The sequence below is a fragment of the Sceloporus undulatus genome, chromosome 1 (genome assembly GCF_019175285.1).
Source record: "Sceloporus undulatus isolate JIND9_A2432 ecotype Alabama chromosome 1, SceUnd_v1.1, whole genome shotgun sequence".
NCBI classification, from domain to species: Eukaryota; Metazoa; Chordata; class Lepidosauria; order Squamata; family Phrynosomatidae; genus Sceloporus; species Sceloporus undulatus.
Window position 1 is genome coordinate 85,507,456 of NC_056522.1, and position 27,150 is coordinate 85,534,605.

The 27,150-nt window shown below is 41.2% G+C and overlaps 1 protein-coding gene across 1 annotated transcript in view; it reads right to left on the reverse strand.

The window, feature by feature from the left end:
* The window catches only part of PLEKHG1 (pleckstrin homology and RhoGEF domain containing G1), a 224,315-nt gene that overhangs the window by 116,401 nt on the left and 80,764 nt on the right, over window positions 1-27,150 (reverse strand). Inside the window, 1 exon segment of the mRNA XM_042452173.1 lies at window positions 13,757-13,831. Coding sequence (XP_042308107.1) covers window positions 13,757-13,805 — 49 coding nt within the window. The 5' untranslated portion in view covers window positions 13,806-13,831.

The following is a 27,150-nucleotide window of genomic DNA, read 5'->3' on the forward strand; positions in this document are numbered from 1 at the left end:
GGTGAGAGCAGCCTTCCCCTCATAACCAGCTTGCTGGCCCTGGAGGACGCCAGAGCCTTTCTTCCCTAAGTCTTTGGGGGAGGGATATTCCACCTGCAGAGGAGGACTCTCTCTTGCTGCTGCCTGTGTCTTAAGGAGAGGAAGGGCTGGTGAGAGCAGCCTTCCCCTCATAACCAGCTTGCTGGCCCTGGAGGATGCCAGAGCCTTTCTTCCCTAAGTCTTCGGGGGAGGGACATTCCACCTGCGGAGGAGGACTCTCTCTTGCTGCTGCCTGGCGAACCCATGCTAGCAATATGGCAGAGGATGATTGGGGTATCTCCTCTCTGCCATCATTGCTGTACTGCGGGGGGAGGGGGAGGGTATGGATGTGGGGAGTGTTTTGGTTGGGGAGGCAGAGGGTAATTCCCTTGGTATGAGCGGGGCTCCTATTGGAGTAGTGTGGGGCAGGGGGAGGTATGGCGGTAGGAGAGTGGACCAGCGTTACAGGGGAAGGTGAGATCGATGCTTAATATCTATCCCTCCTTCCTGTCGCTCTTCTAACCAAAGAGATCTGAGGGTCATTCCAACCGTACCACAAACCCTGTCTCTGCTCCTGTGCAATGCCAGGTCCATTAAGAACAAGACCCACATCATTCATGACCTGCTGGAGGATAACAACTGTGACCTGGCTTGCATTACTGAGACCTGGATGGGGCCTGAAGGGGAAGCTGTGTGGGCTCAGGCCCTACCTGCCGGGTACTCAGTGAAGGACCAGACCAAGGGTTAGGTGGGCGGGGGGGGGTTGCCTTGATTCATAAGAACACCTTGTCTCTATCTAGGAACCATGTTCAACAAACTTCCTATATTGAGTGTATTTACTTGACCCTGAAGGCCAGAGACAGTCTAGGGATCCTGTTGGTCTACCGGCCACCCTGTGCACTAACAGACTCCCTTACCGAGCTGACACAGTTAGTCTCTGAGCTGGTGTTGGAGTCCCCCAGGCTTTTGGTCCTGGAGGACCTCAACATCCCCTTCGCGGCCAACCATATTCCATCAGGTGCGGCTCGGGAGTTCATGGATACCATGACAGCCATGGGTCTGTCTCAACTGGTCACGGGGCCTACGCATTCTGCGGGTAATACACTGGATATGGTCTTTTGTACGTACATGGAGATTCCGTGGGTGGAAATAACCAACATTTCCGCCCTGTCATGGACGGACCATTTCCTGGTAGAGGCAAAAATCAAGGCATCCACCCAGATCCCCCCCGGGGATGGTGAACCTATTAGGATGGTCCACCCTCGAAGGCTGATGGAACCCAAAAGGTTCCAAGAAGCCCTAGAGGGCTATATGGTTGGAAATGACAGCGATTCCGTTGACGCCCTGACTAACATCTGGGACACAGATCTCTCCAGGGCTATACACAGCATCGCTCCCAAGCGTCCTCTCAGGCCTGCTTCCAAAAAACAGCCCTGGTATACGGAAGATCTCCGGGCAAGGAAGCGGGTGCTGCGACGTCTAGAGCGTGACTGGCGTAGACATCAGCACTTAGCCGACAAGGCTCTCCTAGACCTTCTTTTGGAGGACTATGGAGAGGCGATAGATGCAGCAAAGAATTCGTTCTATGCTGCATGTATCGCGTCCACGGAGTTGCGTCCAGCAGAGCTGTTCGGGGTAGTGAGGGAGCTTACTCGGCTCCCTCCTGCCCCGAACCCTATCTTGGAACCATCTAAGGCCTGCTGTGACCAATTTAACAACTTCTTCGCGGATAAAATCTCTCAGATAAGGGCTGATCTTGATGCTAGTATTCGTGCAGATACCAGAGTAGAGGTCCAGATCGTCCGTGGACTCAATTGTACTGGATCATTTTGAGTCTGTTAGTACCGAGGAAGTGGACAAGATCCTTAGAAGTGTTAGGAAGACAACTTGCTCCCTCGATCCCTGTCCCTTGTGGCTAGCGGCTCAGGGGGGGAACTGTAGTAACTTCCATGTTACACCGTATAATTAATACATCACTGAGGGATGGGCAATTTCCATCTAGCTTAAAATTGGCCACTGTAAAACCATTGCTAAAAAAGCCCTCCCTCGACCCCCTGATGCATAATAATTATCGGCCAGTATCGCTACTGCCATTTTTAGGGAAGTTGATCGAGAAGGCGGTTGCAATCCAGCTTCAATCGATCTTGGATGAGACGGATTATCTAGACCCATTTCAAACCGGCTTTCGGGCAGGCTACGGGGTTGAGACCGCCATGGTCTCCTTGGTCGATGATCTTCGTCTAGGCATAGACAGGGGTAGCGTGTCCCTGTTAGTGCTTTTGGACATCTCAGCGGCTTTTGATACCATTGACCATGGTATCCTTCTGGAGTGCCTAGGGGAGTTGGGAATCGGGGGCACTGCACTCCAGTGGTTCCGTTCCTACCTCTCAGGTAGGTTCCAGATGGTGCAGCTGGGGGATGTGTGCTCTGATAACAGGGCCTTTACATCTGGTGTCCCTCAAGGAGCCATTCTGTCCCCCATGCTTTTCAACATTTACATGAAACCGCTGGGAGAGATCATCCGGAGGCACGGGGCATGGGGTTATCAGTACGCTGATGACACCCAAATAGTCTTCTCTATGTCTCCGACTGATTCAGTGACCAAGGATGGCATCTCTCCTCTCGTTGCCTGTCTGGAGTCGGTAATGGGCTGGATGAGGGAAAACAGACTCAGTTTGAATCCAGAGAAAATGAAAGTGCTCGTGATAGGTTCTCCGGGCTCGGGGATGGCGGTGTTTCCACCTGTCCTGAACGGGATCACACTTCCCGTGAAGGACTCTGTTCGCAGTCTGGGGGTGCTCCTTGACTCGTTGCTCCACCTTACATCGCAGGTGGATGCGACGGTCAGGAGCACCTGTTATCAGCTTCGGTTGATACGCCAGCTGCATCCCTACCTGGGCCGGGGGGACATTGACACGGTAGTACATGCTCTGGTAACCTCTCGTTTGGATTTCTGCAATGCGCTCTACATGGGGCAACCCTTGTACCATACCCGGAAGCTGCAATTGGTGCAGAATATGGCGGCAAGATTGGTCACTGTGTTGTGGAAAACTGATAAAACACTTCCACTTGACTCACAGCAAACCCGGTCTGACAGAATCAGAAAGGAGGGGACCAAGATGAATTTGTAAAACACAGATTGTTTATTTTAGACAGCTGTCACTCTGGGAGGAATTCACATTCCAACAAAGATCCCAGAGCCCCGAACAAGGAAAAATGGCTGCTTTATATAGGATAGAAACAAAGAACTCTAGCTGGCATATCCCATTGGATATGGTAAAAGTTAAACATATAGGATTTTCGTACAATCAGGGTACAGATGCATGAATACATTAAAGGTACATTTTAGCCACATTCCATTAGCCCTATCTGTCTTTGCCCCCCTTCTAGTCCTTGCGGAGATATCTCTTCTCCAGGATTCATGTCTCTCTGCTAACTTTAACTAACAACAATTTCCAGATCCTCGAGGTCAGAGCCTTGGGTCACTCTGTCTTAAATCTTGCTCTTTTGCCTGCATTCCTGGGCCTCTCAAATTCATTCCAATGCATGTGCCTTTTATTTTATTTCTTCAAACTACATATATATGCATACTAAATATGAAACTCTAAAAATCTTCTATCTCAACTGGTACTTCCAGGGCCAGTCACATAACATCAGTCCTTAAAGGCCTTCATTGGCTGCCTATTCGCTTCCGGGCGCAATACAAGGTGTTGGTTATTACCTATAAAGCCCTAAATGGCTTGGGCCCAGCGTACTTGGAGGACTGCCTCTCTCCATACAATCCGCCTCGCACACTCAGGTCAGCCAGGAAGCAATTGTTAAGGGTTCCAGAAGCTAGATATACTACCACCACTCAGAGGGCCTTTTCTACCTCGGCCCCCAAGCTCTGGAACTCCCTTCCTGGCGAGCTCCGCTCGGCCACCTCGCTGGACCAATTCAAAAAGGGGTTAAAGACATACCTGTTCCAGCAGGCTTACCCCTAACCCCTGAAGTACTCCCCCCTCCCCTCTCAGCAGCATTTGTCGCTAGCTTGAGATTTTTTAGATTGTAGTAATGTAGATGTATGATATGAGTTAATTTTATGATGGTTTTTATGGTTGTTGATGATGTTATATTCTTGTGTTTTAATATGCTGTTAACTGCCTTGATCTCCGGAAAGGCGGTATATAAATAAAAATTTATTATTTATTATTATTATTATTGGCCAACATGGCTGAGGCTTCTGGGAGCTGAAGTCCAGGATTCTTTAAAGGGCAGTTTGGGGACCACTGGGATAGATGTCGATGTGGCTGAAATGGCTCGGGGCTCTGACACGGAGGACCCTTTGAATTTGGCTGATAGGGATGGGAAACTAGAAGGGAGGAAGAAAGGCGCAACTGTCATTCACGTGTGGCTAGCATTCGCATGAAAGTGGAGCCAGGCTCCCTTCTTAGCCCCAGAAGTGCAAAGGTTCAGGATGCCTTCAGGGCCCCACTGGGCATACGCAAGGGTCCCAATTCGAATCGTTGAATCCCCCATGGCATGCACCAGTGTGGAAATACAATTTGCACTCACTCCGCTTTGCCTGAATCCGCATCACGTGACTTCCTTCGATTTGATTCCCCCTCAGTTCAGAAGGGCAACAGAACAGCAACCAGGTATGAAAATACATTCTCATTATCACGTGAATGCGAATTGCCCGATCCACAGAAGCCCCGGATCTGAGCTGCAGAGACCCCGTCTGATAAACGCCATTCTTTCTGTAAGCTGCTTTAACAGCTTGTTTTCAGAATCTGAATATATATAGATGATGGCTCCTATTGTGACAAAACACAACAGGTTACAATAAATGTTCATTATTTGCACTTGTGAATATCAGCTTATCTTTCTTTTCTTTTCTTATTTTTTTTTATTTTTTTATTTTTTGGCATTATTTTTCTTCTCTCTTGGTTTTTGATTGCTACAGTAATGCTTTAAGAGCCAGGAATTCCTGGAAATAAATTTTTCAAGGCTGCTAAGTCATTTTTTATTCACAACTATTTTTTATTTGCTTTAGGCACTATGTCAAAGGAACTCTTCCAGCATTGATGACTGGGTCCCAGAACTGAGGAACTGGCCAGATATACATGAATGAATGAATTTCTACAAGTGGCATGGGGGGGGGGGGGGGGGTAGACATTCCTGCCATTACCACTAGGTTAGACAAGTCAGAAAGGCTTCTGGCAAGTAGAATAGGCTTTTAAAGGAATATTGTTGACTCTTACTACTTCAAAAACACAAACAAACTTGCTAACCCACAAGCTCTTGTTAAGATAAATGTTTGAACTACTCCCAAACTCTATAGATGTGATGGCAGACATATGCTACAAACATCTAGGTACTGAAAAATGCTTCACTAGAAGTGAAAATAAATGCATTTTCCCATGTGGTAGTGTAAGAGCAAAACTAGACTTCCAGAAAGGATGATACTGAAACATTGGCTGCATCAACACTGCAGAATAAGTGCAGTTTGACACTAATTTAAAGGCCATGGCTCAAAGTGAAATTCTGGAATCTGTAGTTCTGAAAGATACTTAGCTTTCTTTGTCAGAGAGTTCTGGAACCACAACAAACTACAAATCCCAGAATCCCACAGGATGGAGTCATGACAGTTAAAGCAACATCAAACTGCATTAATCCTACAGTGTCCTAGCAGCTGCTGTGACCATATTCACAAGACCTAGAAAGTGAAGAAAGCAAGGTTTTACATATACAGTCAGCCTTCCAAATCCATGGATTCTGTATCCACAGATTCAATCATTCACAGATTGAAAATACATTTAAATTGTATCAATTTCCAAAAGCAAACCTTGTTTTTACCATTTTTTGGTAAGGAACACCATTTTATTTTGCCATTATACAGTATATAATGGGACTTGAGCATCCTTGACTTTGGTACCCATTGAGGCTCCTGGAACCAAACCACAGTGGATACCAATGGCTCACTATACTCACACAAAAGATAATACAAAATACTGTAAAGCACATTGTTTTGGCTCAACCTTTACGCACACGGTGAATCAACAGCCTGACAATATCTGGAGCATCAATTTTTTATTTTTCAGTGAGTTAAGCCTTCTAGCTCATTAAATATCAGAACATAAAGATAGGATAAAAATTTATTCCTAATATTTAATCCAAGCCATTTCTAGGGTGGACAACTGTGTTCATCAAAATGTTGAATCACAATCCTACATTCCTTATCACTGATTATGCTAGTCCTCTTTTTAAATATTTTTTAAAAAAATGAGGCCCAATTTCAGCGAAAAAAATAAGATATAATCCCTGGACAGCCACAGTTGCCAGCTCCTGCACTACAGCATTGCTTCAATGAACAGAAGTTTTACATCAACTCTTGAAAATGTTAATACCTAGACTTTGGGGAGCCTGTCAGAGAAGGGAAGTCCAAAGCTGGAGGAGAGGTATTAAGAATGTGTGTCTCCTGTTTCCTTCTACTCTTCATATTCAAGTAGAAAGAGGCATCACAAGAAAACCCTAATGTGTCAAAAAATCGAATATACAGTATCCCCAAGGCAAATATTTTCACACTATGTCATGGGAAGAGATGGGAGGGTATTCCCTCATTTTCCAAACAATTATTCAGAAAGTATCTTTGCATTCAGAGGATGAGTGCATGACCTGTAGCAATACTAGGCACGTCAGGGGACCTTCCATGTCTAAATTAGCTTCTCTGGTGGTCCAAGGCATTCTGTTGCATCCTGCTCAGAGCAGGGGTGTGTGTGTGTGTGTTAAATTCTGTTGTTATACGTAATCTGTGTTCTGCTTCTTCCACTGTAATGCTTACATTGTATACACATTTGGCTTCATGTAGAGAGGCACAATACACAAGTAAAGTAATATCTGAGCAGAAGAGATGGCCAAAGATATCATCAGTTTTATAAACAGAGGATATTTTATTTTTATTTCGCTTTTCTTCTCTCGGTATTTTTAAATTGGCTTTTTATTATTAATCTTAAGAAGTGACCTTTGTTTTCATCTAAATAAGAATTCTGTTCTCTCTTTGCAACAAGCTGAAGTGTGCATTATCAAATATTATCATGACGTAAAGTGGGGAGGAAAGATATTTTAAATCCAATAAACTGAAATACAAATAGCTTGGATAAATTTGTCTCCTACAGCTGTTCAGGAAGAGATGGAGAAAACATGCTAAAATGATGTTTTACCCAGATGCCTAACGAATTCTCCCCTCCCCTCCAAAAAAAGAAAAGAAAAGAAAAGAAAACCCAATTTTGAAAAGAAACAATGAAAAACTTTCCTGGCTTACCAGGAGAAGAATGGATTGTTCGTTTACTACATCCCACAAAGTAGCCAGCTGCAAAGGAAACAGCCTGGTGATAAACCATACCAGGAAAGAAGGTCAGGATTTCCTGTTATAATGGAACCCGCTTCTCAAATAGAAACAAAACACACACACACAGGGGGGCAGGGGGGGGTCAAGCTGCAAGAAGGTTTCTGTGCAAAAGGTAGGCCAGAAATTTATTGTGTGTGTGACAAGTCAGAATTTTGACAAGTTGTGAGATAGAGTTGCCATAAGGAGGATATGACTTGAAGGCAGACAACAGCAATAGCAGTAGGAAACATGCAGAGTTTTACCTGTTGGATGGTAAACGGTTCACCATCACAACCACTTTGCATATTTTGTTATGTATGCAACATGCAAGCTTATATGAAAATGCTGAAAAATTCTCACTGTCATTTTAAAAAAGAGAAGGGGGTGGAACAGATGGGCTAAATAAAGTGTTTCCAGCCATTTTGAAAGTGTGGCATTTAAATGACGCACACCTTGCTAAAAACCAGGGGGGCATGGAGTGAAGGGGGAATGTATGGGGCCCTCTATGGTTGTGCTTTGCCAAAGTATCACTCACACACAGATGCAGCAATGCCCTGTACCAGTGGAGCATCACACATGCAAATGAATGGCCAATCAAAGGGGTGGCCATGCAATGGGATGGCATCTGTGGAGATGTAGGAGGTACAGGCAATGTGTTTGTGTGACAGTGCCCATGTATGGTTGGGAGGCAACAAGAACAAAAAAATATCCAGCGGTACAGCTTGACACAACACTAGTGGTTGGCCCACACTTATTCAACCCACCTTAGGAGTAGGCCATGTGGGCAGTGGGGTTTCCACCTGCTTTGGAGAAAAACAGGATCACACTGCTTTTTCATACCTGTTTATTCTGGGCCAAAGAGACAAAAAGGGCTGTTTCCAGGCTTCATATATTCAGACATATGAAGATAAAGGTTTCTCCCATGAAGATTAATACCAGCCAAGTGCTCACTACTGATTTATACAAATGCAGAACTTGGAAATTTACTTTTGTAGATGACAACTGGCTCCTTAGTCAAGCTGACTAGGGAGTATGGGAGCTCTGGTCCACAAAACTAACTTTTATTTTCTAGGTTGTGTACAGAAGTGATTTCAGATTGAGTCACTCTGCCACCAGTTTTAAAATATGAAACAATGGAAATGAGATTAGTTAGATTAAGGTCATCTTGTACTGTACTATGCTAGTCTTATAATTAGTCTATTCTTGCTGTTATGCTCATCATCCCACTTCTGTTCTGCTGATGACTAGGACAACTGATTTGCAAATGTGTGGATTCCTAAGCAAACACAATATTTAGATCTCTCTCTCTCTCTCTCTCTCTCTCAAAGAAAGGCACAGATCCCACCAGATCTTGGAGGCTAAGTAAGGTCAGCCTACTTAGATGGCAGGCTGCCAAGGAATATTAGGTGCTGCAGGCAATATTTCAGAGGAAGGAAATGGCAAAACTCCCTCTGACTATTTCTTGGCCAAGAAAATCCTATGAAATCCATAAAAGTCCAAAATCAACAGGTGACTTGAAGGCAAATACACATGTATTCCTCATGAACATTCCTCATGAACATTAACACACCAACCACACAGGATTTGATGAGAAGAAGACTAAAAACAGTTATAGGTCATTTTTATTTTAAAGGGCTTGGTGGGAGAAGAGATACAAGAACAAACAATCTACCCATTCATCAGAGACCCCCAAGTCAAGGACTAGGTTTCAGTAAAGTAATTAGAGGAATATGTTCTCTTTTAATTGCTTAAAGTTATTGTCAGTGTTAAACTACACAGTCATTTAACAGACAAATCAATGGTAGAAAATGAAGCAATCTGTTTCATTACATCATCATTCAATGTCACTTTGTCAGCCAAAGAAAAAACTTCATCCAAAGCCAAACTACAAAATAATTTAAAACTTATTATCATTTTATTCATTTGTATCCTACCTTTACCCTTATAATGGGACTCAAGGTGGCTAAAAACATATTTAAAACAATACAAATTAAACGAATAAAAAGGTATTAATACAATATAAATATAAGATTCAAAAACAATGAAACAATTTATGAAATTAAAAACAAGCATTAAAATATTAAAAATTCATTAAAAGACTATATAAAAAAGGGAAAAAAAGATGCAACTGCAGTACACTGAACTTCACAGTAAGTTGGGTCAAGTTACTCTAAATCAGGAGTGTACAATTCTGGAGGAAACAGAGGCCATGTATCCAAAAAAGCCATGGCCATTCCTGGAACAATCAATAGTTACACAAATATGACTTCTTCTTCTGGGAATCAATCAAAATACGGTTGGTTTTCATGGCATTTTATTTTTGTGGAAATAGGTTGAGGTAGTTAGTAGGGAGTCTGGAGAGTCAATGTGCTACATTTCTGGTGGTGTTATGCATGTGTTTGTAATTTTTAAAAGCCATTTTGCTGGGGGAAATTAAAAATGTTTGGGAGGCTGGGGTTCAGGGCTTTTCAGAGAGCACAAAAGAAGCCCAACGGATACACAGGGCCCACAAGCTGCAATTTCTCCTTTCCTGTCCTCAACCCTTTACAAGTGGAAGCCACAGTGAAGTCTGAACTCATATCTTCCCAACTTCCCTTTCCTCTTCTGAAATGGCTGTAGGGAGCTTGGACTCTTCTGCATACATTTCAGGCTGACCATCATTCTGTTATTAGAACCCCAAACTGTGTTTAATCTTTACTATTAGTTAAGGGAAACAAGCTGACTTTATATGCTCTGGTTTGAAGTTGGCTTGTTTCTATTAATCACTGTTGTCATTGATATACAAATGACATACACTGGAGTTAGTCAACAAGAATATGAAAACTTCCAGTCTCCTCCTTGCAGCCATTTCAGATGAGGAAGTAAAACTACATAGCCCTAGGGAGTGACTAGGTTTGCCTTTGTAACTGAAAACCATGGTTTACTGTTACATCCAAATGAGACTTTTATTCTGGCAGCAGAAGATATTCCTTAATGTCTTTGATCTCTATTTTCCTGTAGTTAAGTGCCAGAGGAACTGTATGATATTCAGAGTTCAGGTAAGGACACACACACACATACACACACACACACACGCACACACCCCTACACAGAAACAATTATAGCTAGAAAGCACTTTTGTATAACAACTGGCTGTCTACATAGAATCATAGAGTTGGAAGAGACCGCAAGGGCCATTCAGTCCAACCCCCTGCCGTGCAGGAAATCTAAACCAAAGCATCCCTAACAGATGGCCATCCAGCTTCTGTTTAAAAACCGCTAAGGAAGGAGACTCCACTACACTCCAAGGGAGTTTGTTTCACTGTCGAATAGCCCTTAAGTTCCTCCTAAAGTTGAGATGGAATCTCTTTTCTTGTAGCTTGCATCCTTGGTGTGCTTTGTTTCATTGTAAAAGAGGCTCTTCCACCAGTACTCTTGCAAGACCACATCAGTACTATGATGTGACACAATCCAGACACAGAGCTAGCACTCCATGTGTTCCTTGTAAGGACTGTGTAGCTATGCATCTTTGGATGATTTCATACATTATGCAGAGACAAAGGAGTTTATTGCACTGGCCCTGAAATGGCCAGTGCATGCGCGCAGACGCGCACAGTACGGGATGGAGCCAAGAACCCCATTTTACCGCATGCTGGAACTCCGCCTTTGCCACCGGGCATTCCAATTGCATCCCCGTTCCGTTCCAGAGGGTACCATTTCTGAGAACTGTTCTAAAGCGTTCTCAGAAATGGCACCCTCTGGAACGGAACGGGGACACAATTGGAACGCCTGGTGGCAAAGGTGGCATTCCAGCGTGTGGTAAAATGGGGTTCTTGGCCCCATCCTGCTACATGTGCACTCGTACGTTTTAGAACGCACTGGGCCCATTTTAGGGCCAGTGCAATAAACTTCAAAATCAGGTTGCTGTTAGATTTACACTGAGAAAGACACATGTTCAGGAGAGAAGTCACTTATAGTGAACAGATTTTAAAAAATATGTGCAGTGCCTGTAAATGTTAGTTGTTTTTCTCAAACATAATCGCCTACTTACTAAGGGTAACTGGCTATGTCCTTGGGCTACCAATACTTACTCAGACAGCAGACTGTCAGTGCCACTTTCTTTCCGATTTTGAAGTGGGGGGGGGGGGTGTCAGATATAATTCTAACACTTTTCTGTCCAGATACTGAAATACTTGTAAATAGATAATTATTTTTCTGTGAAAAATACTGAGGTTCATTCAAATCCATAATCTACAGTAGCAGAAAGTTCACACAGAAATAAACCTTTGAAAAACAATGAATCTTTGTTGAAGTACTTTCACAAAATGACACTGATAACAGCACAGGAACCAAAACAGAGACTGATGTTATTGGATGACAATTAGGTAAAGTTAATGGATAACATTTTGTCAGACAGCTACAGAAATGTCAATACAGTGGTACCCCGGGATACGAAATACCCACGTTACGAAATTTCCGGGATACGAAAAAATCCCATAGGAAATAACTGTTCCGGGTTACGAAGGTTATTTCGGGTTACGAAGAAAATTTTGGTGCTTTTCGGCGCTATTTCACACGAAATCGTGGCTTTTCCCCATTAGCGCCTATGGGTTTTCGGCTTGCGAAGGCTTTTCGGGTTACGAAAGCGGCGGCGGAACGAATTAATTTCGTAACCCGAGGTACCACTGTATAGTACATTAATATCTATGTTCTCATTCTTCTCTGAAAGATCTTTTGCATCCTGTGGGTTCACACTTTGCTTACCTTTCAATGTATTTCAAGGTGAAGGAGATTGTTGTTGTTAGCTGCCCTTGAGTCAACTTTGACTTATGGCAACTTGTGAATGAGACATGTCCATGTTTCCTTGTCCTCCATTGCTCTCCTGATTTCCTGCAGACTCATGCCTGTTGTCCTCCCTAATTGAGTCTAGCCATCTGGTGTGCAGTCTACCTCTCCTTCTTCTACCCTTAATCTTCGCCAGCATTATTGTCTTTTCTGTAGTGTAGTGTAGTGTAGTGGAGCGGAGCGGAGCGGAGCGGAGTCTCCTTCTTTTGAGGTCTTTAAACAGAGGCTGGATGGCCATCTGTCGGGGATGCTTTGATTTGGATTTCCTGCATGGCAGGGGGTTGGACTGGATGGCCCTTGTGGTCTCTTCCAACTCTACGATTCTATGATTCTAATGAGTCATGCCTTCTCATGATGTGATCAAAGTACAACAGCCTCAATTTAATCATCTTGGCCTCCAGCGGTATTTCCGGGCTAATTCACTCAAGAACCCACTTGTTTGTCTTTCTGGCTGTCCACGGTATCTTCAGCACTCTTCTCCAACACCACATCTCAAATGAGTTGATTTTCTTTTAATCTGCTTTTTTCACAGTCCTGCTATCACATCCATACATAGTGATTGGGAATATCACAACCTGGACGATTCTAACTTTGGTGCTCCATTGTATATCTTTACTCATAAGGATCTTTTTCTAAATCTTTAATGGCTGCCCTTCCCATTCCTAGACTACTTCTTATTTCTTGACTGCAGTCTCCATTCTAGGCAATATTTGATCCCAGGTCTTTGACTATTTCAATTTCCTCATTATCTAATTCAAATTTATGTAGGAAGTTTAAAATATAACACACATTAAATAAAACAATCAGCTGTAGGTCTGTACTAACTTCAGACTAAACCTCACTGAAAGTAATGGAACTTACTTGTGTATAGGCATGTATAAGATTGTGCTATTTATCTGTTTGTTTGTTTTAAAAAGGTGATAAAGCATATCACATTTTGAGCTCTGTTCAGGCTGGCTGAAAGTATTTTATTTACCATGTGAGTCAGGCAAATGTACTAGCTCTTCTTTCCCCACTATCATTTCTGTTGCCCTCCTGTGCATGGATGGCCTGAATGCTTTTGCCATCTGTGGACTTTTTTCCATGTGAATCAAAATTTTGGAATACATACTCCACTTCATGTGAACAGCTTCCACCGATAGCAGATATCTTCACTTCATATTTATAACTCTCCTTGCACAAGACAGTGATGCAAGTGGAGGACTGTAGACAGATTTCTCTTCATGATGAGCAAACACACTTGCATCATATGTGAATGTGATTCAGATTACAAACTACAGCCCCTCTTTTTGATCCTTCCCCTACCATACACCATACAGGACACTGAAAATGTCCCTACTGTATCAAATATTGACTGAATCATCTAATCTCCTCCACACATATTTTTTATACATCTAGGTTTTCTAAGTAATCATGTCTAAAAGAGTGTGGATGAGAATCGTATATTTCATGAGCTAAATTCACAATAAAAGGGAGATATTATCTTTCTCTCAGCATATATTCTGGAGAGAAAAAAAGATTTGTCAAGAAGAAAAGAATACTGACCTTCACTACTGGATAAGCTTTCTTTACCCTCTGGTGTTTTATCTGGCATCTCAGCTGAGAACAGCTTAGTGTAACCTGAGGGACATAAAAAAGGAAAACCATTCTCATATTAAGGCCAGTCCATTTGAACTGAAGAATACTTTTCTGTAAGTTGAAGATACAGTTACAAACTACTCCACATGCTCCCTATCCTGTTAAACATGAACAATTCCATTCATATTTGCAAAAGGACAACACCAATAAAAATCCAAATATATGAGCACAATGAATTTTAAAACTTTATTGTTATATATCAGTGAGTTTGAATCAATTAGCAATGGCTTAAGTGGCTAGATAAATCAGTGTTGGATTCAATATGAGGAATACAAATGCCTTAACATTTTAAAGATTTTCTTACAGCAAGTTTTTAACCTGACTAGCAAGCACTGAAGTTCATATAACCTCTTAATAAAAGTTGAATCCTGAGAAAGAGCAAATTATTTCTTAACAAAGAATGCTTATGGGCTTTAGTTAAGATTTTCTTAAAGTTATTTGTGGGGGGGGGGGGGCTTAAAATTCTATTCACTGTGATTTCATTCGTTTAAAGAATATAGTATTCACAGTATTATCCAACCCATCTTCCTGTCACTTTACAATTGTTCATTTATCAGCATATTAATCTGCCCATTCTTGTGTTTCCAAATTAATGAAACCAGCCTATAATAGATCCTCTACATTACAAACTGTATCTTGAATCTTCTTTCAATTTCCCTAGAGGCAGGGGGTAGCTATGGGGAAGGGGGCAATATGAGGGCATTTCCCCCTTAAATAAAAATTCTGCCTCCCAAATAAATGTTCTTTCAGTCTCCAAATTTCAAGAAATGAGTGAGATGCCTGTCAGTTGTTACCCTAAGGTCTAGCCTCCCTCTACACCACTCTTCCAAAACCAAGTTTTAAGTATGTAGCTGAGAAGGCACTGCCAATGCAGGAAACTAGCCATGCCATATAAGAACATCTGTAACCATGGCTCAGTACAGGTAAAGCTCAAGAGCATATGGCCAGGACAGATCAATCAAGATCAGAATCTGCATAATCCCTTCACTCATAGGAGTGATGGTGGGCGATAGACCTGGTGTTTGCAAAAGAGCAAAAGTTCGAGTACACTTCCCTTTAGAGGAAATACTCCATTCTCCAGAGACATTTGCAATTTCCTAGGAGGGGCGCTGCCACAATAAACACAACACCAAAGTTGGAGGAATGGCCACAACTTTATTAACTCAACATTAAAACAGTGTAGGGTTGGCCCAAAGCATAAGGTCATGATCTGTAAAATCGAACAACACCCCGGTTGATCGATGACTGCAATTTTGGGATGACCTATGGGCTAGGGAACGCAATCTTGCAGCTATATGAAGTTCCGATTGCCTCTTATCCCTTAAGCCCCTAGTAACCGGGTAACGTAATGGGCCCCGCAATGGCCATAACGTATGCCCTCAATATACCCGGGTCCAAAGGACTCCCTCTCCAGTGCTCCATAGCCCTGGAAACCACTCTCAGCAGATCATGGCCTATGCTTCCGCCCCTCAGTTGTGACAAAAAACACACCAATCCTATGGAGGGAGGGTGGGGAGCCGAGCAAAAATGGCCCTGAACGCTGGGCAACAAGGTCTTATATAGGCCACTGCAAAGAGGGAGGGGCAGGAAGCACACTCCTTCCCTCCAGGGAAGCTGACCAATCAGCTCTCTGGAGGACCAGAAATCAGTACCATAGAGAGGTCCTCCAAGCCGCCTAGATGGCCAAGTTCCTCCCCAGCCCCTCAGCCAGCCAATCAGATGATTTTTTGGCCCCAACAAAGCATGGTGGGGTGTACCAGGCCCAGCAGGGCCTCCTCGGTCGGCGCAACCTCCCAGCGGCAACGCCGTTCATCGGGGGAGTCCGCCGGCTGTTCTTTACTGTCCAGTTATTTACAAGATCCCTTCTCATTCTGCTCTCCTGGAAAATTCATTTTAATCCCAAAATCTGTCCCGGGATACATTCTGCCTTATAAATATGGCTACCAAAGGCACTTCCAATTTGGTCTCACCTGAGATGCAGAGACATGCTGTCAGTACTGTACTTTGCTTGACTCCTCAGCACTACAGGCAATTGTTGAGCCATTTCACCTCACAAAATCCTCCAACTGGAACCTTTGCTTCTAGAACCAATACAGTATTACCTTCTGCAATCCTTAAAGTCGCACTTTTATATTGTTAGTTCTTGTGAGTGCATGTGTGAGTGTGCCTTTGTGTGAATGGCGATTCCTTTTTACAAATAAAATTACATTTGGAGTTTACATTCTGGAGGTCTGTTTCTTGGAACCGGTATACACAGCCTTGATCCCTGCTTTGAGTTGTCCAAACCTTTTTGGCTACTGCAACTGAGCTAATAAAATTCCCCTATTAAATACTGATCGTGGGTGCCCTCTCAGGACCCTGAAATTTTTCTTTGGACAGCTAAACTCTATTTCTAAGTAAATCCAATAACATCCAAACAATGATACCTTTATTGGAACAACCATAATGTACAATTACATGTTACAAGCTTTCAAAGTCACACTGGCTTCTTCATCATGCAAAAAGGAGAAAGAAATTGAAGATGTTACTCATAGGCCTGCATGACCTGGTTTCATAATAGTACATGTAAAAAGAATCTAGGGTCTTGGTAGACTAAAAGTTAAACATCAGTAAATAGTATGTAGAGAACATGCAGGGGTAAGCTGTGTTGGCCGTTTAGTAAATTCAAACAAAAATCCTCCAAACAGTAATGCCTTTATTGCCAACCAAAATGCACAATATACGTGCTGAAAACTTTCAAAGCTGATGAGAGAGCCAGCAGACTGGGACCTTCAGCCAAGGTAAACAAAAAATTTATTTCTCAAATTGACATGTTTTACCTCAACACCTACCAAAATATTCCTGATGCAAAAGCATGGAGACTTCTTAAGGAGTCCAGTGTCCTCTTCCTACAAAGAGGCATGTGGCCTCACAGGAATGTAGACATATTGGATTGCAAAAGAGGAGTCCTTGTTGATATGTAAATGGACTTTAAATTTCCAGGTGGACTTTGCCCAATTGCCACATGGCCAGAGGAGGAGGGGCCAGCTTGCTAAAGATACCCTCCTCACACCATCTTAACTAAGGACAAAAAGAACAAAATGCAGGCATCTTACTAACATCTCTAATTTTTCTCCTGTTTGGTGGTTACATCTTGTCTGATGAAGAAGCTTCGAAAGCTTGCAACAAGTATATTGTCCATTTCAGTTGGCCAATAAAGGTATCACTGTTTGGTGGATTTTTGTTAGTATGTAGAGAGATCTTGTAGCACCTTTGAGACTAACTGAAATAAAGAAGTTGGCCGTATGAGCTTTTGTATTTGAATTGTGGAAGTAGACTGAAGTCTATGAAAGCTCATGCTGCCAATTTCTTTATTTCATTTAGTCACAAAGGTGCTACAAGATCTCTCTACATACTGGTTCTACAGACTAACACGGCTATATCTTTGAATTCTATGAGTAAAAAGTGAGATGTGGTGGTCAAAAAAGTCAACGCAATTCTAGGCACATCAACAGGAGTATAGTGTCCAGATGGAAGGAACCCACAGTACCATTTTATTGGGATGGGATGATGCCGCCCCTTTCCTAGCCAGACTGGGGTTGGGGAAACCGTATTCCTTGGCCCCAATCTGGTCTTTCCAGGGTGCAAAAAGGACCTGCAAAAAGCAGCTCCTTTTTGCGCCCTGGAAAGGGCATGATAGCCATGGCTCTGTGGCTATATGGTGCTCCTTAAGCCTCATATGGATGCAGTGCCAGATGAGTGCCATGATACTGTGTGCTGTGTGGAGTGATGTGCGGCATCACAGCGTCCTAGGGGCAGAGTTAGGGCATGCATCATGTGAATGCAATGCCCCAACTCCATCCCCAGGCCGGCTTTAATGCCTGGTCTGAAGATCTGCTCTGTTAGACTTAATCTGGAATACTGTGTTAATACCACAGTTCAAGAAGGACATGGAAAGGTTGGAAAGTGTCCAAATGAGGTTGACCAAGATTGGTGGGGGGGGGGGAGGTTAATGGGGAAAAAAAGGAAAATAGGGACTAAGATGGAAAAGGACTTATGTGGCCTCCAAATGCTGCTCATCTTCAGTTCCCCATATCTTCTCAGCAGTAGCAGTCAGCAATATTGGGAAAGCCGTACATTCCCAAATTTTCTTGTTGTTGCTCAATCTATGGTGTGAAAGCATAAAGGACAGGACCTCTGTCCAATCTAACCCAACTAGAACAGTTTCATAGTTTAATTCACTTGAAATGAATTAACTGATGTCAAACATTAAAAGAATAAAATGCAATGGGGGGAGTAGCTAATACCCCAGAGGATAGGACCAAAATTCAAAATAACCCAAATAGACTAAAAAGCTGGGCCAAAGCTAACAAAATGAAATTCAACACGGAGAAATGTAAGATACTGCACTTAGGGCGGAAAAATGAAATGCACAGATACACCTGGCTGAACAAGACTACGTGTGAAAGGGATCCGGGAATCCAAGTGACCACAAATTGAACATGAGTCAACAATGCGATGTGGCAGCTAAAAAGGCCAATGTAATTTTAGGCTGCATCAATAAATGTATAGTGTCTAGATCAAGGGAAGTAATAGAGCCACTTTATTCTGCTCTGGTCAGGCCCCATCTGGAATATTGTGTCCAGTTCTGGGCACCACAATTTTAAAAGGATGTGAAGAAACTGGAGCATGTCCAAAGGAGAGTGACTAAAATGGTGAAGGGTCTGGATACCATGCCCTATGAGGAACGACTTAGGGAACTGGGGATGTCCAGCCTGGAGAAGAGAAGGTTAAGAGGTGATATGATAGCCCTGTTTAAATATTTGAAGGGATGTCATATTGAGGAGGGAGCAAGCTTGTTTTCTGCTGCTCCAGAGACTAGGACCCAGAACAATGGATGCAAGCTCCAGGAAAAGAGATTCCACCTCAACATTAGGAAGAACTTCCTGACAGTAAGAGCTGTCCAACAGTGGAACACACTTCCTCGGAGTGTAGTGGAATTTTTCTCCTTGGAAGTCTTTAAACAGAGGTTGGATGGCCATCTGTCAGGGATGCTTTGATTTGGATTTCCTGCATGGCAGGGGGTTGGACTGGATGGCCCTTGAGGTTTCTTCCAACTCTATGATTCTATTATTCTTTATAATTCAATCAAAGAGATAAAAGCTCTTAAAAACAGTACAGTTAAAAAAGTACATGCAAAATTAAGGCTGCATACTTTCCAAGCAGTAAGTCCCTCTGAACAAACTAAGAATTACTTCGGAGAATAAATGTATAGGATTGCACTGTGAGGGTAAACAGGGAGAGTAAAATTTATACAAATTTTCTTTTAAAACATTATTAAGCATTATTATTCAGGGCACTTGTTGAATTAAGCAGCATGAACCTTAGAAGATTGAACTTACTTTTCCCAGCTTCCATGACTAATTTTACAGAGATGTGAAAAGAAAGTCAAGTAGTTATTTGTTCAAACTTCAATTAATCTTTCCTCACCAACAGTATAGTATATGGCTTGGAAGGCATCATATTACCAGAAGCACTCACAACATAACTGAAGTAACTTCCTCTAAAACCTTAACTCCTGGTACACTATCATAAAACAACACCTACACTGTTCAGGCAGATGCATAGCAGGCCAGCTGATATAGAATCTAGATTGGTGCATCCATATCTACCTGATACAATTCCAGATTCGGTATGTAATTCCACTGTTGCATACAAGAACTAAGGTTCAAAACACAGTGCAGAAATAATCCAGTTTGAGATCACTTTAACAGCACTGGCCCAATGCTAGTGAATTCTAGGAACTATAGTTTTGTGAGACATTTAGCTTTCTCTGTCAGAGAGCTCTGATGCTGCAATAAACTACAATTCTCTGGATTCCCTAGCACTGAGGGCAGTTAAAGTAGTCTCAGACAGGATTATTTCTATTGAGTGTTTTGGGCCAAAGAATTCCAAAAGTCTTTTTCTTCTTGGTAAGAATGAAACTTTCTCCATTTTTATTTAATGTTTTTTGAGTTTATACACTTTTTTTAGCAATATGAATTGTACAAATTATTTTTTTCAGAAAAAAGTCTCAAATCATGGCATCTTACCTTTTTTTAAAAAAGTATGTATTGATGTGTTGAGGGAACCTTTCTTATTAGGGATGAGACCCCTTCTAGTATTTTCGAGATACTAAATGTTTTCTGATGCTCCAGATAGATGAATACAAAGCAAATTACAATTCCAGATGAACGTAAAGCAAATTATAATGAAAGAGATTCTGATTAATTATTAAAAACTTCCTGGTAGAAGAGCTATTAATAGTGGAATAGGCTACCTATGGTTGATGGATCCAATTATTTTACACTTTCTAGGGCTTCTGTTTGCTATGATTAAATTACTATTAAATTATAAGTAAATCTTAAACCAATCCCTTTAGTGAGAAGGGAAAATATGGCTGATTGTTATCAACAGAGGGCATACAGAAGGAAAAGACAGGCATAAAGAAACTACTGGTAGTTGATACCATAATTAGCACATAATAGAGTGACATTTTAGAACACATTGGCATTTTAATGTGATTCATTATTTTTTCAACCCAAGTGGGATCTGCCCTGTCTAAAAATACATCTCCAGCATTACTCTACTTATTCAAACTTAACCTCTGAATACAATGGTATTTATATTCAATACAAGATACATGGGTTTTGCTATGTGCTAATAATTGAGCATAAATATGTACAGTATATATACAGAATATGAACTGCCATCCGTACCAAACCCATTTAACGTGTCACACAGAGATATGTGCAGCTTACATTGACAGCTGGTTATAAAATCCCAAGGCTTTGTCACCAGAGGGAGTCCCAATCACACACCATATTAGGTAAATGTATTCCTAACAACCAGTGTGGTTTCAGTGCTAGACAACTCTGGAGACCAGAGTTCAACTCCCTGCTCAGCCATGGGATCCCTCCCAGGTGACCTTAGCAAGTCACGCTCTCTCAGTCTCATGAGAAGCTAAAGCAAATCCCCAGTGAACAAATCTTGCCAAGAATACGTTCTTGTGACAAGTTCACCTTAGAGTCACCACAAGTTGGAGATGACTTGAAGGCACACAACAACAATTTAGCTTTTGACTGGAAGAGAGAGAGATAAGTGGAAGACCAAACAAGATACCAGTTAAAATATCTCCCTCAGAGATTTCTCTTTTAAAAAAACATAATTTACACCATTCGTGAAGGAGTGTTAACACAAGAACTTGGAAACATAATTTTTTGATTACCAGTCATGGAATCACCTCCGATCATACAGGCGAAGGAATTCTTGGGAGTTATCCTTCAAAAAAAGTAATGTTTTAAAGCTCTGCATAATTGCCTGTCAAGCTTACAAAGACACAACCAAAACAGCCACTAAACAGCAGAAAGTTAAGAAAAGCAACTGTTGGAAGCTTTGTCATTCTCTCCCCTTCAAATCACACTCTGATCGCATTTTATCCCAACCCCAAGTTTATTTTCTACACATAAAGGGAAATATTTTTAAAACAAAAAATGGGTGTAGCAAGTATAATTTCTAGTGACACAGCTGCATGACCTAACGTTGCAGGCAGTTCAGTTACATAAGATTATTCCAACCACTTGTGGCTGCTTAATTTAAGGTCTCACCTTAAAATGACTGAACACTCAATAACAGATTGATCTATACACTGAAAATATCAAATCTGAAAACAGCTTCTATTACTAGTAGAACACCAATGATTGAGTTGATATAATTTACATAAATAAAGGCTGTCCTAGCAACTAGAGGTGGAGATGAGACAAGGCAATAGGAGGAGTGTGGCTTCCCATTATTACTTGTGGCTATTTATGAGGCAAAGCTTGCTTATTATAACTTGTCAGACATTCACAGGAACATTGTGAATTCTTGCTGACCCATTCATTCTATCTTAGGTCAAACACTAAGGTAGCTGACACACTTTTGTTATCCGAATGAAGCAAAGTCAGTGTATGTAGCCTTTTAACCGTCTCCCAAGATTGCTTAATGTGGCACAAAGACATGTGCATTGTGCACTATTTTTATTTGTCAGAGAGCAAGAAGTCGCATATCTTGCCAAATATGAAACTCACAATCCAGAACAGATAGTTCAATGTATGATTTGAAGCAAAGAAGAGATAACAGCTTTCTTAGGACCAAGCTTCCCTTCTTTTTTTAATATTTTTTTAAAATTTTAAAATATTTTATTAAATATAAAAATACATACAGCTGCAAATACACCATCATCTATATACACTCATATATAATTAAGACATAATAAAAATATAAAAAAGAAAGTAAATTAACATAAACACTCTGCTTAACATATATCTAAAACATATATTTTGATTAATCATATTTTGCTTAATCAATCCCACAGCACTTTTATTAAGGAGCTAGCGATCACAAATGACAATGCAAGTGTAGTCTGAAACATGTTTACTCTGGGAGTAGGGAAAGAATTAATTTTAACTAAACTGGCTGGGAGGAGCTTACATCCTCCTACCTGTGCTCAGTGGGCTCCTTACCTAGAAAAGAGACTGAGAGAGGTCTTATAGCTGGATGCTTGTATTTATTATAGTATCTGATTAAATCCTAAAAGTTAGAAACATATTCTACCATTGTGAAGTCGAAGGCTTTCACGGCCAGCATCCATAGTTTTTTGTGGGCTTTTTGGGCTATGTGACCATGTTCCAGAAGAATTTATTCCTGATGTTTCGCCATTTCACTGGAAGATGCCAACCACAGATGCCAGCGAAACATCAGGAATAAATTCTTCTAGAACATCGCCACATAGCTCAAAAAGCCCACAAAAAACTAAGTTCTGCCATTTTTTTCTAGGTTAACCTCCTGGTAAGCAAGGACAGAACTGTGATTTTGTGGAAACAGTTGCATCTCAACCCTAGAATTTATCAAGTTCTATTAGTCTCAATTTATGTTGCACCACATAATTAATCATGGATCTAGGAATACAGAGTATAAACACCATTTTGTCCCTAGAATTTGTGTGGTCTGGGCACACATCACTTCCTTTCAGTTCCCATTTGCCAAATGCATACAGTAGCAATTTATTTCCCAAGGCTGTTATGAGGGCAAACACAATAAAAGGCTATGGACAGACTACACACATTCATTCTCTCCAACTGTCCTGATTTGGCAAGGACAATTAATCTGCTGCCATCCTACTTTTTCTGCTACTTTTAAAAAGTCCAAGTTTCTCTCTTTTCCTCCCACTTTTCCTCTCTGTCTTCTACCAACTTTAATTGCTGCAAATTGAGTTCAAAGTATAAAAGTAATTTGCACTCAGCTATACAGATGAGAAAGTAGAGGAGTGGCAAAATCTTGTCTTCCCAGTAGGCTCAGAAAAAAAGTAAACTCCTACAGTTGTTCCTTGCTTGTCTTCCTAATTATTAACTTTTATCATCTTGTCTACTCTGTAATGTTGCTTGGCCACATGTGACCTGATTTTCACTTGTGAAATATTGGACAGTATGCATATTTAAAATATTATATAAAATATTAATTGCAGCAGTAAAATGTAAACTACCAATTGCATAATTAGGACAGGAAATAGTATTGGGGTGTTTGTTTTTATTGATCCTTAATTCAAAATGCTGCAAAACCTGTTTGACCAAAGGCAACATCAGTGCTGAACAAAGCAGCATGCACACATTGGAGGGAAAGAGACTGGATTTATTAACAGGTTTCAGCTACCTGTAATATACATTAAGAACTTCTGTCATTCTCTGGCCTCAGGCATGTTTTGTTTTTCAAGAGAGAGATTTGGGAGGAAAGGCTCCATACTTCCATACTTCTGAGCATAGCTGATCTTCCAGCTGTACCGCCACTGTTTAAATGGCATTTAAAAAACAATGTCTTCTGCTAGTACCTACAGTTTAATTGTGCAGATTTCCCACCACTGATAGAATTGAAGCCACATCAGACATGGTTTGACAGACTTTTGTTACTGGTGTTTGCTGTTGTTAACTGCTGTCAAGTCGACTTCGACTTATGGCAAGCCTGTGAATGAGAGATCTCCAAGTCACTCTGTCATCAACATTACTGGTGTGTTTCCACATTAAACAAAGAATGGAATGAGTCATGCCTATTGCACAAAAAGATTTCCAAGGATAAGTATCACCAATGTCAGGGTGACCTTCAGCAGAGTTATCAAAAAGGTACTGCAAATAGATTCATATATATCCTAAATGGTCTATTACAACTGATCAACCTAGTTATCTATATCATATCTGTTTATGTCTTTGTGCGATTATGCTTATGCATCTCTAAGAGCTGATTCCATTCAGTCAAATAAAATGACTTGTCAAATCATGAAATCTATCATCAATCAGTCAGTCAGTCAGTCAGTCAGTCAATCAGTCAGTCTCTCTCTCTCTCTCTCTCTCTCACACACACACACACACACACACACACACACACACACAATATTTTCTGCAGGAAATTAGGAACAAAGTCATGCTGCTAATTCCATTTATGAAGCTATATTTCTCAAACAGAAACACGAGCTTACTTTTTCCAAAATAAAGGAAAAATGAGAGAGAACACTGTAAATTTCAAACAACACAAATTAATCACATCCACAACAAAAACAGTAGAACACAAGGAATATCCAACCCTCCCAAGGGAGTTTTAAAAGCTACCACCTATATTGAGTAACATTTAAATTAATTTATCTTAACATTGCCAGACTCTGGAGGTTACCTGTCCAAATTAATACTTGATCAAATCACACTATTTTAAGCCCAAGCAGTCATCATTTTATATCTCTTATTTTAGGGCTCCCCCCCCCACCTTGTTTTAAACTTAAGGATGAGTACTTCTTATCTTGCGACTGGGCATGTGGTCACCACAAGCCCCTTATCAAAAATCCAGCAGTGCTGACTTGAAATTGGCCATGTTCATGATAACAATCTATCAGTTCACCATTAAACACAAGTTAGGGAATTCTTGGGGGCAAATTAGAAAGAAGCTGTCTGGTGCTCAGGGTTAATTACAAAGTGCCCCATATTATAAACATTTGTGATTTCCTCATTTTCAGAAAATGGGACATTCTGCAGGATCTGTGTACAGGCAACATGACGTAGTTGTTAGAACATTGGTCTATGACTGTGGAGACCAGGGTTCTAATCCTCGCTCAGCCTAAGGTTCACCTTAGGGTTTCCGTAAGTTGGAAACAATTTGAAGGCACACATCAACAGGATCTGTGAAGGATTTATTCTGAGCTATGCCCAAATAGTTTCTTACGTGCCACATAAATATAAAGTGATTCTTTAAAAAAAGAAAGACTGTTAATATATTACATTTAAATCAACACAACTGAGCAAAGTTACATTTAGTGCAGGAATGCACAAGTGTGAACATAGCTTGCAATGTAATAAAGTATTAATAAATAGTCTGTGTATTCCTGCCAAAAAACTTCAGGGTAGGTCCCCTTTGAACATGATGACTCAAATGTGCACCATAGTTCATTTAAAACCCAGCCATAAGGAACAGCATAGTTTTGAGCCAAAGAGGTAATTGAGTTTGGGAAAGTGGAAATAGTACAGCTAGAGTAGTGAGATCATCTCATGTAAGAAAAATCTCACTTTGTTCAGAAATTAGTTTCTCTTTGATTAGTCAACAGCAAAGGATCACTGCTCCAGTGGAGAAAAAAGGCAAGCATCCAATAAACCAATAAACATATCTGACAATGTTTAGTGACATTAGCAATACAGATATGTTCGCTGTCTATTTTCAAGTGCTTTGTCTATGCTGCCATAGAAAACAGGTGTGGGAATAACATGGCTCTCCAGATTCTGTTGGGCTGGAAGTCCCACAGTTCTAGACACCACAGCCAATGGTCAGGTATGCTGTGAGCCACCAATCCAGAACATCCAAAAGGCTCTGTGATTCCCACTCCTAATATACATCACTTCTGCAATTTATTGTATGCCTTTACAGTTAGGGTAAAAATGATTTTGTTTCTCTACTGAACTTCAGTAAACCATACAAAGGGATCTAGTAGAACCTTTCAGACTAACTAAGCAAAAGACGTTATAGTATAAGCTTTCATAGACTTGGGAATGAAGCAGGCACCCCCTATGCACTGGCTTGGGGATTTAAATGCCGCACTCTGATGATGCCCCCAAGCCAGTGTCACGCTGCCTGCCTGATCACATGGCAGGCTGTTTTGCAGCGCTCCAATGGCACAGTGTTTATATGTCCCAAGCTGCAGGGGCGTTGCAAAGCCACAGCAGAGACAGAAAAGCTGGCTTGTTGCTGGCTCAAAAAGGACCTACATTTTGCTGCCTCTTTTTGGCCTGGCAAAAAGCTGGATCGGGGCCACAGCATGCAATTGCTGTGGCCTTAATCTGGCTTTCTCTGGGGCAGTTTAAAGCCACCCCTTCAGGGCAGTCTGTGACAGCTCTTGGTCTACTTATTCAGCTTCAGTAGACCAAGTATACAAAAGCTTATGCGACAACATTTTTTGCTCAGTTAGTCTCAAAGGTGCTATAAAATTTCTTTGCATAATTATATTCCAGATTAACATAGCTATTTCCATAAATTCAGTAAAGCATGTGTTTCTATCCCTACTAGCATGACTCTCAGAATTAAGACAGTAATCTCTTGAAGAATATAAACCACCAAGTTCAGTTTCCCTAGCAGCTGTGGTTTATGGATGCTTTTTTCTGATGAATCTGCAATTTGCTAAAGCCACACTGATGAACTAGAATGTAGAGGTTTTTGCCATTTAGCCAAAAACAGTTATTTTCCCAAGCAGAAGCATCTAATCATTTACAAAGATGAAAACAAGCCCTATTTCCCAAACATAGTAGCGCTGAAAAATATATACATTTTCATTTTCAACCAATTAAATGCAATTGTGATAATGTAGGATTTCTTTTTTCAGAAAAAGTAAAAACCACTTGGGGCCAAAACTAGGGTTGCCATAAGTGAGGACCTCCAAACCGGGACAAATGTAGGATAAATGTAGGGCAACATTTTCAAATGTAGGACACATTTTTATAAAAATGGAGGACACACCAAAAATTGAGTTTTTTTAAAAAAATGTTAATATAAATGCATGTTTTTAGGCATGATCAAAATGGAAGACATTTTGGCATTATTCTTAGAAAGATGGCAGAAATGGACTTGCCCTCGGGTTCAACTTTACTTCTCAGAAGTGTGTACCTGGTCAAGGGACTGTGGTTTTTCTTCACTGCGCATGAGTTTGTAAAAATCACAGCAAGTTACATTGGCCGTGCCTCAGAGGCTTGTTGATATCAATATCATCATCACCACCGCCG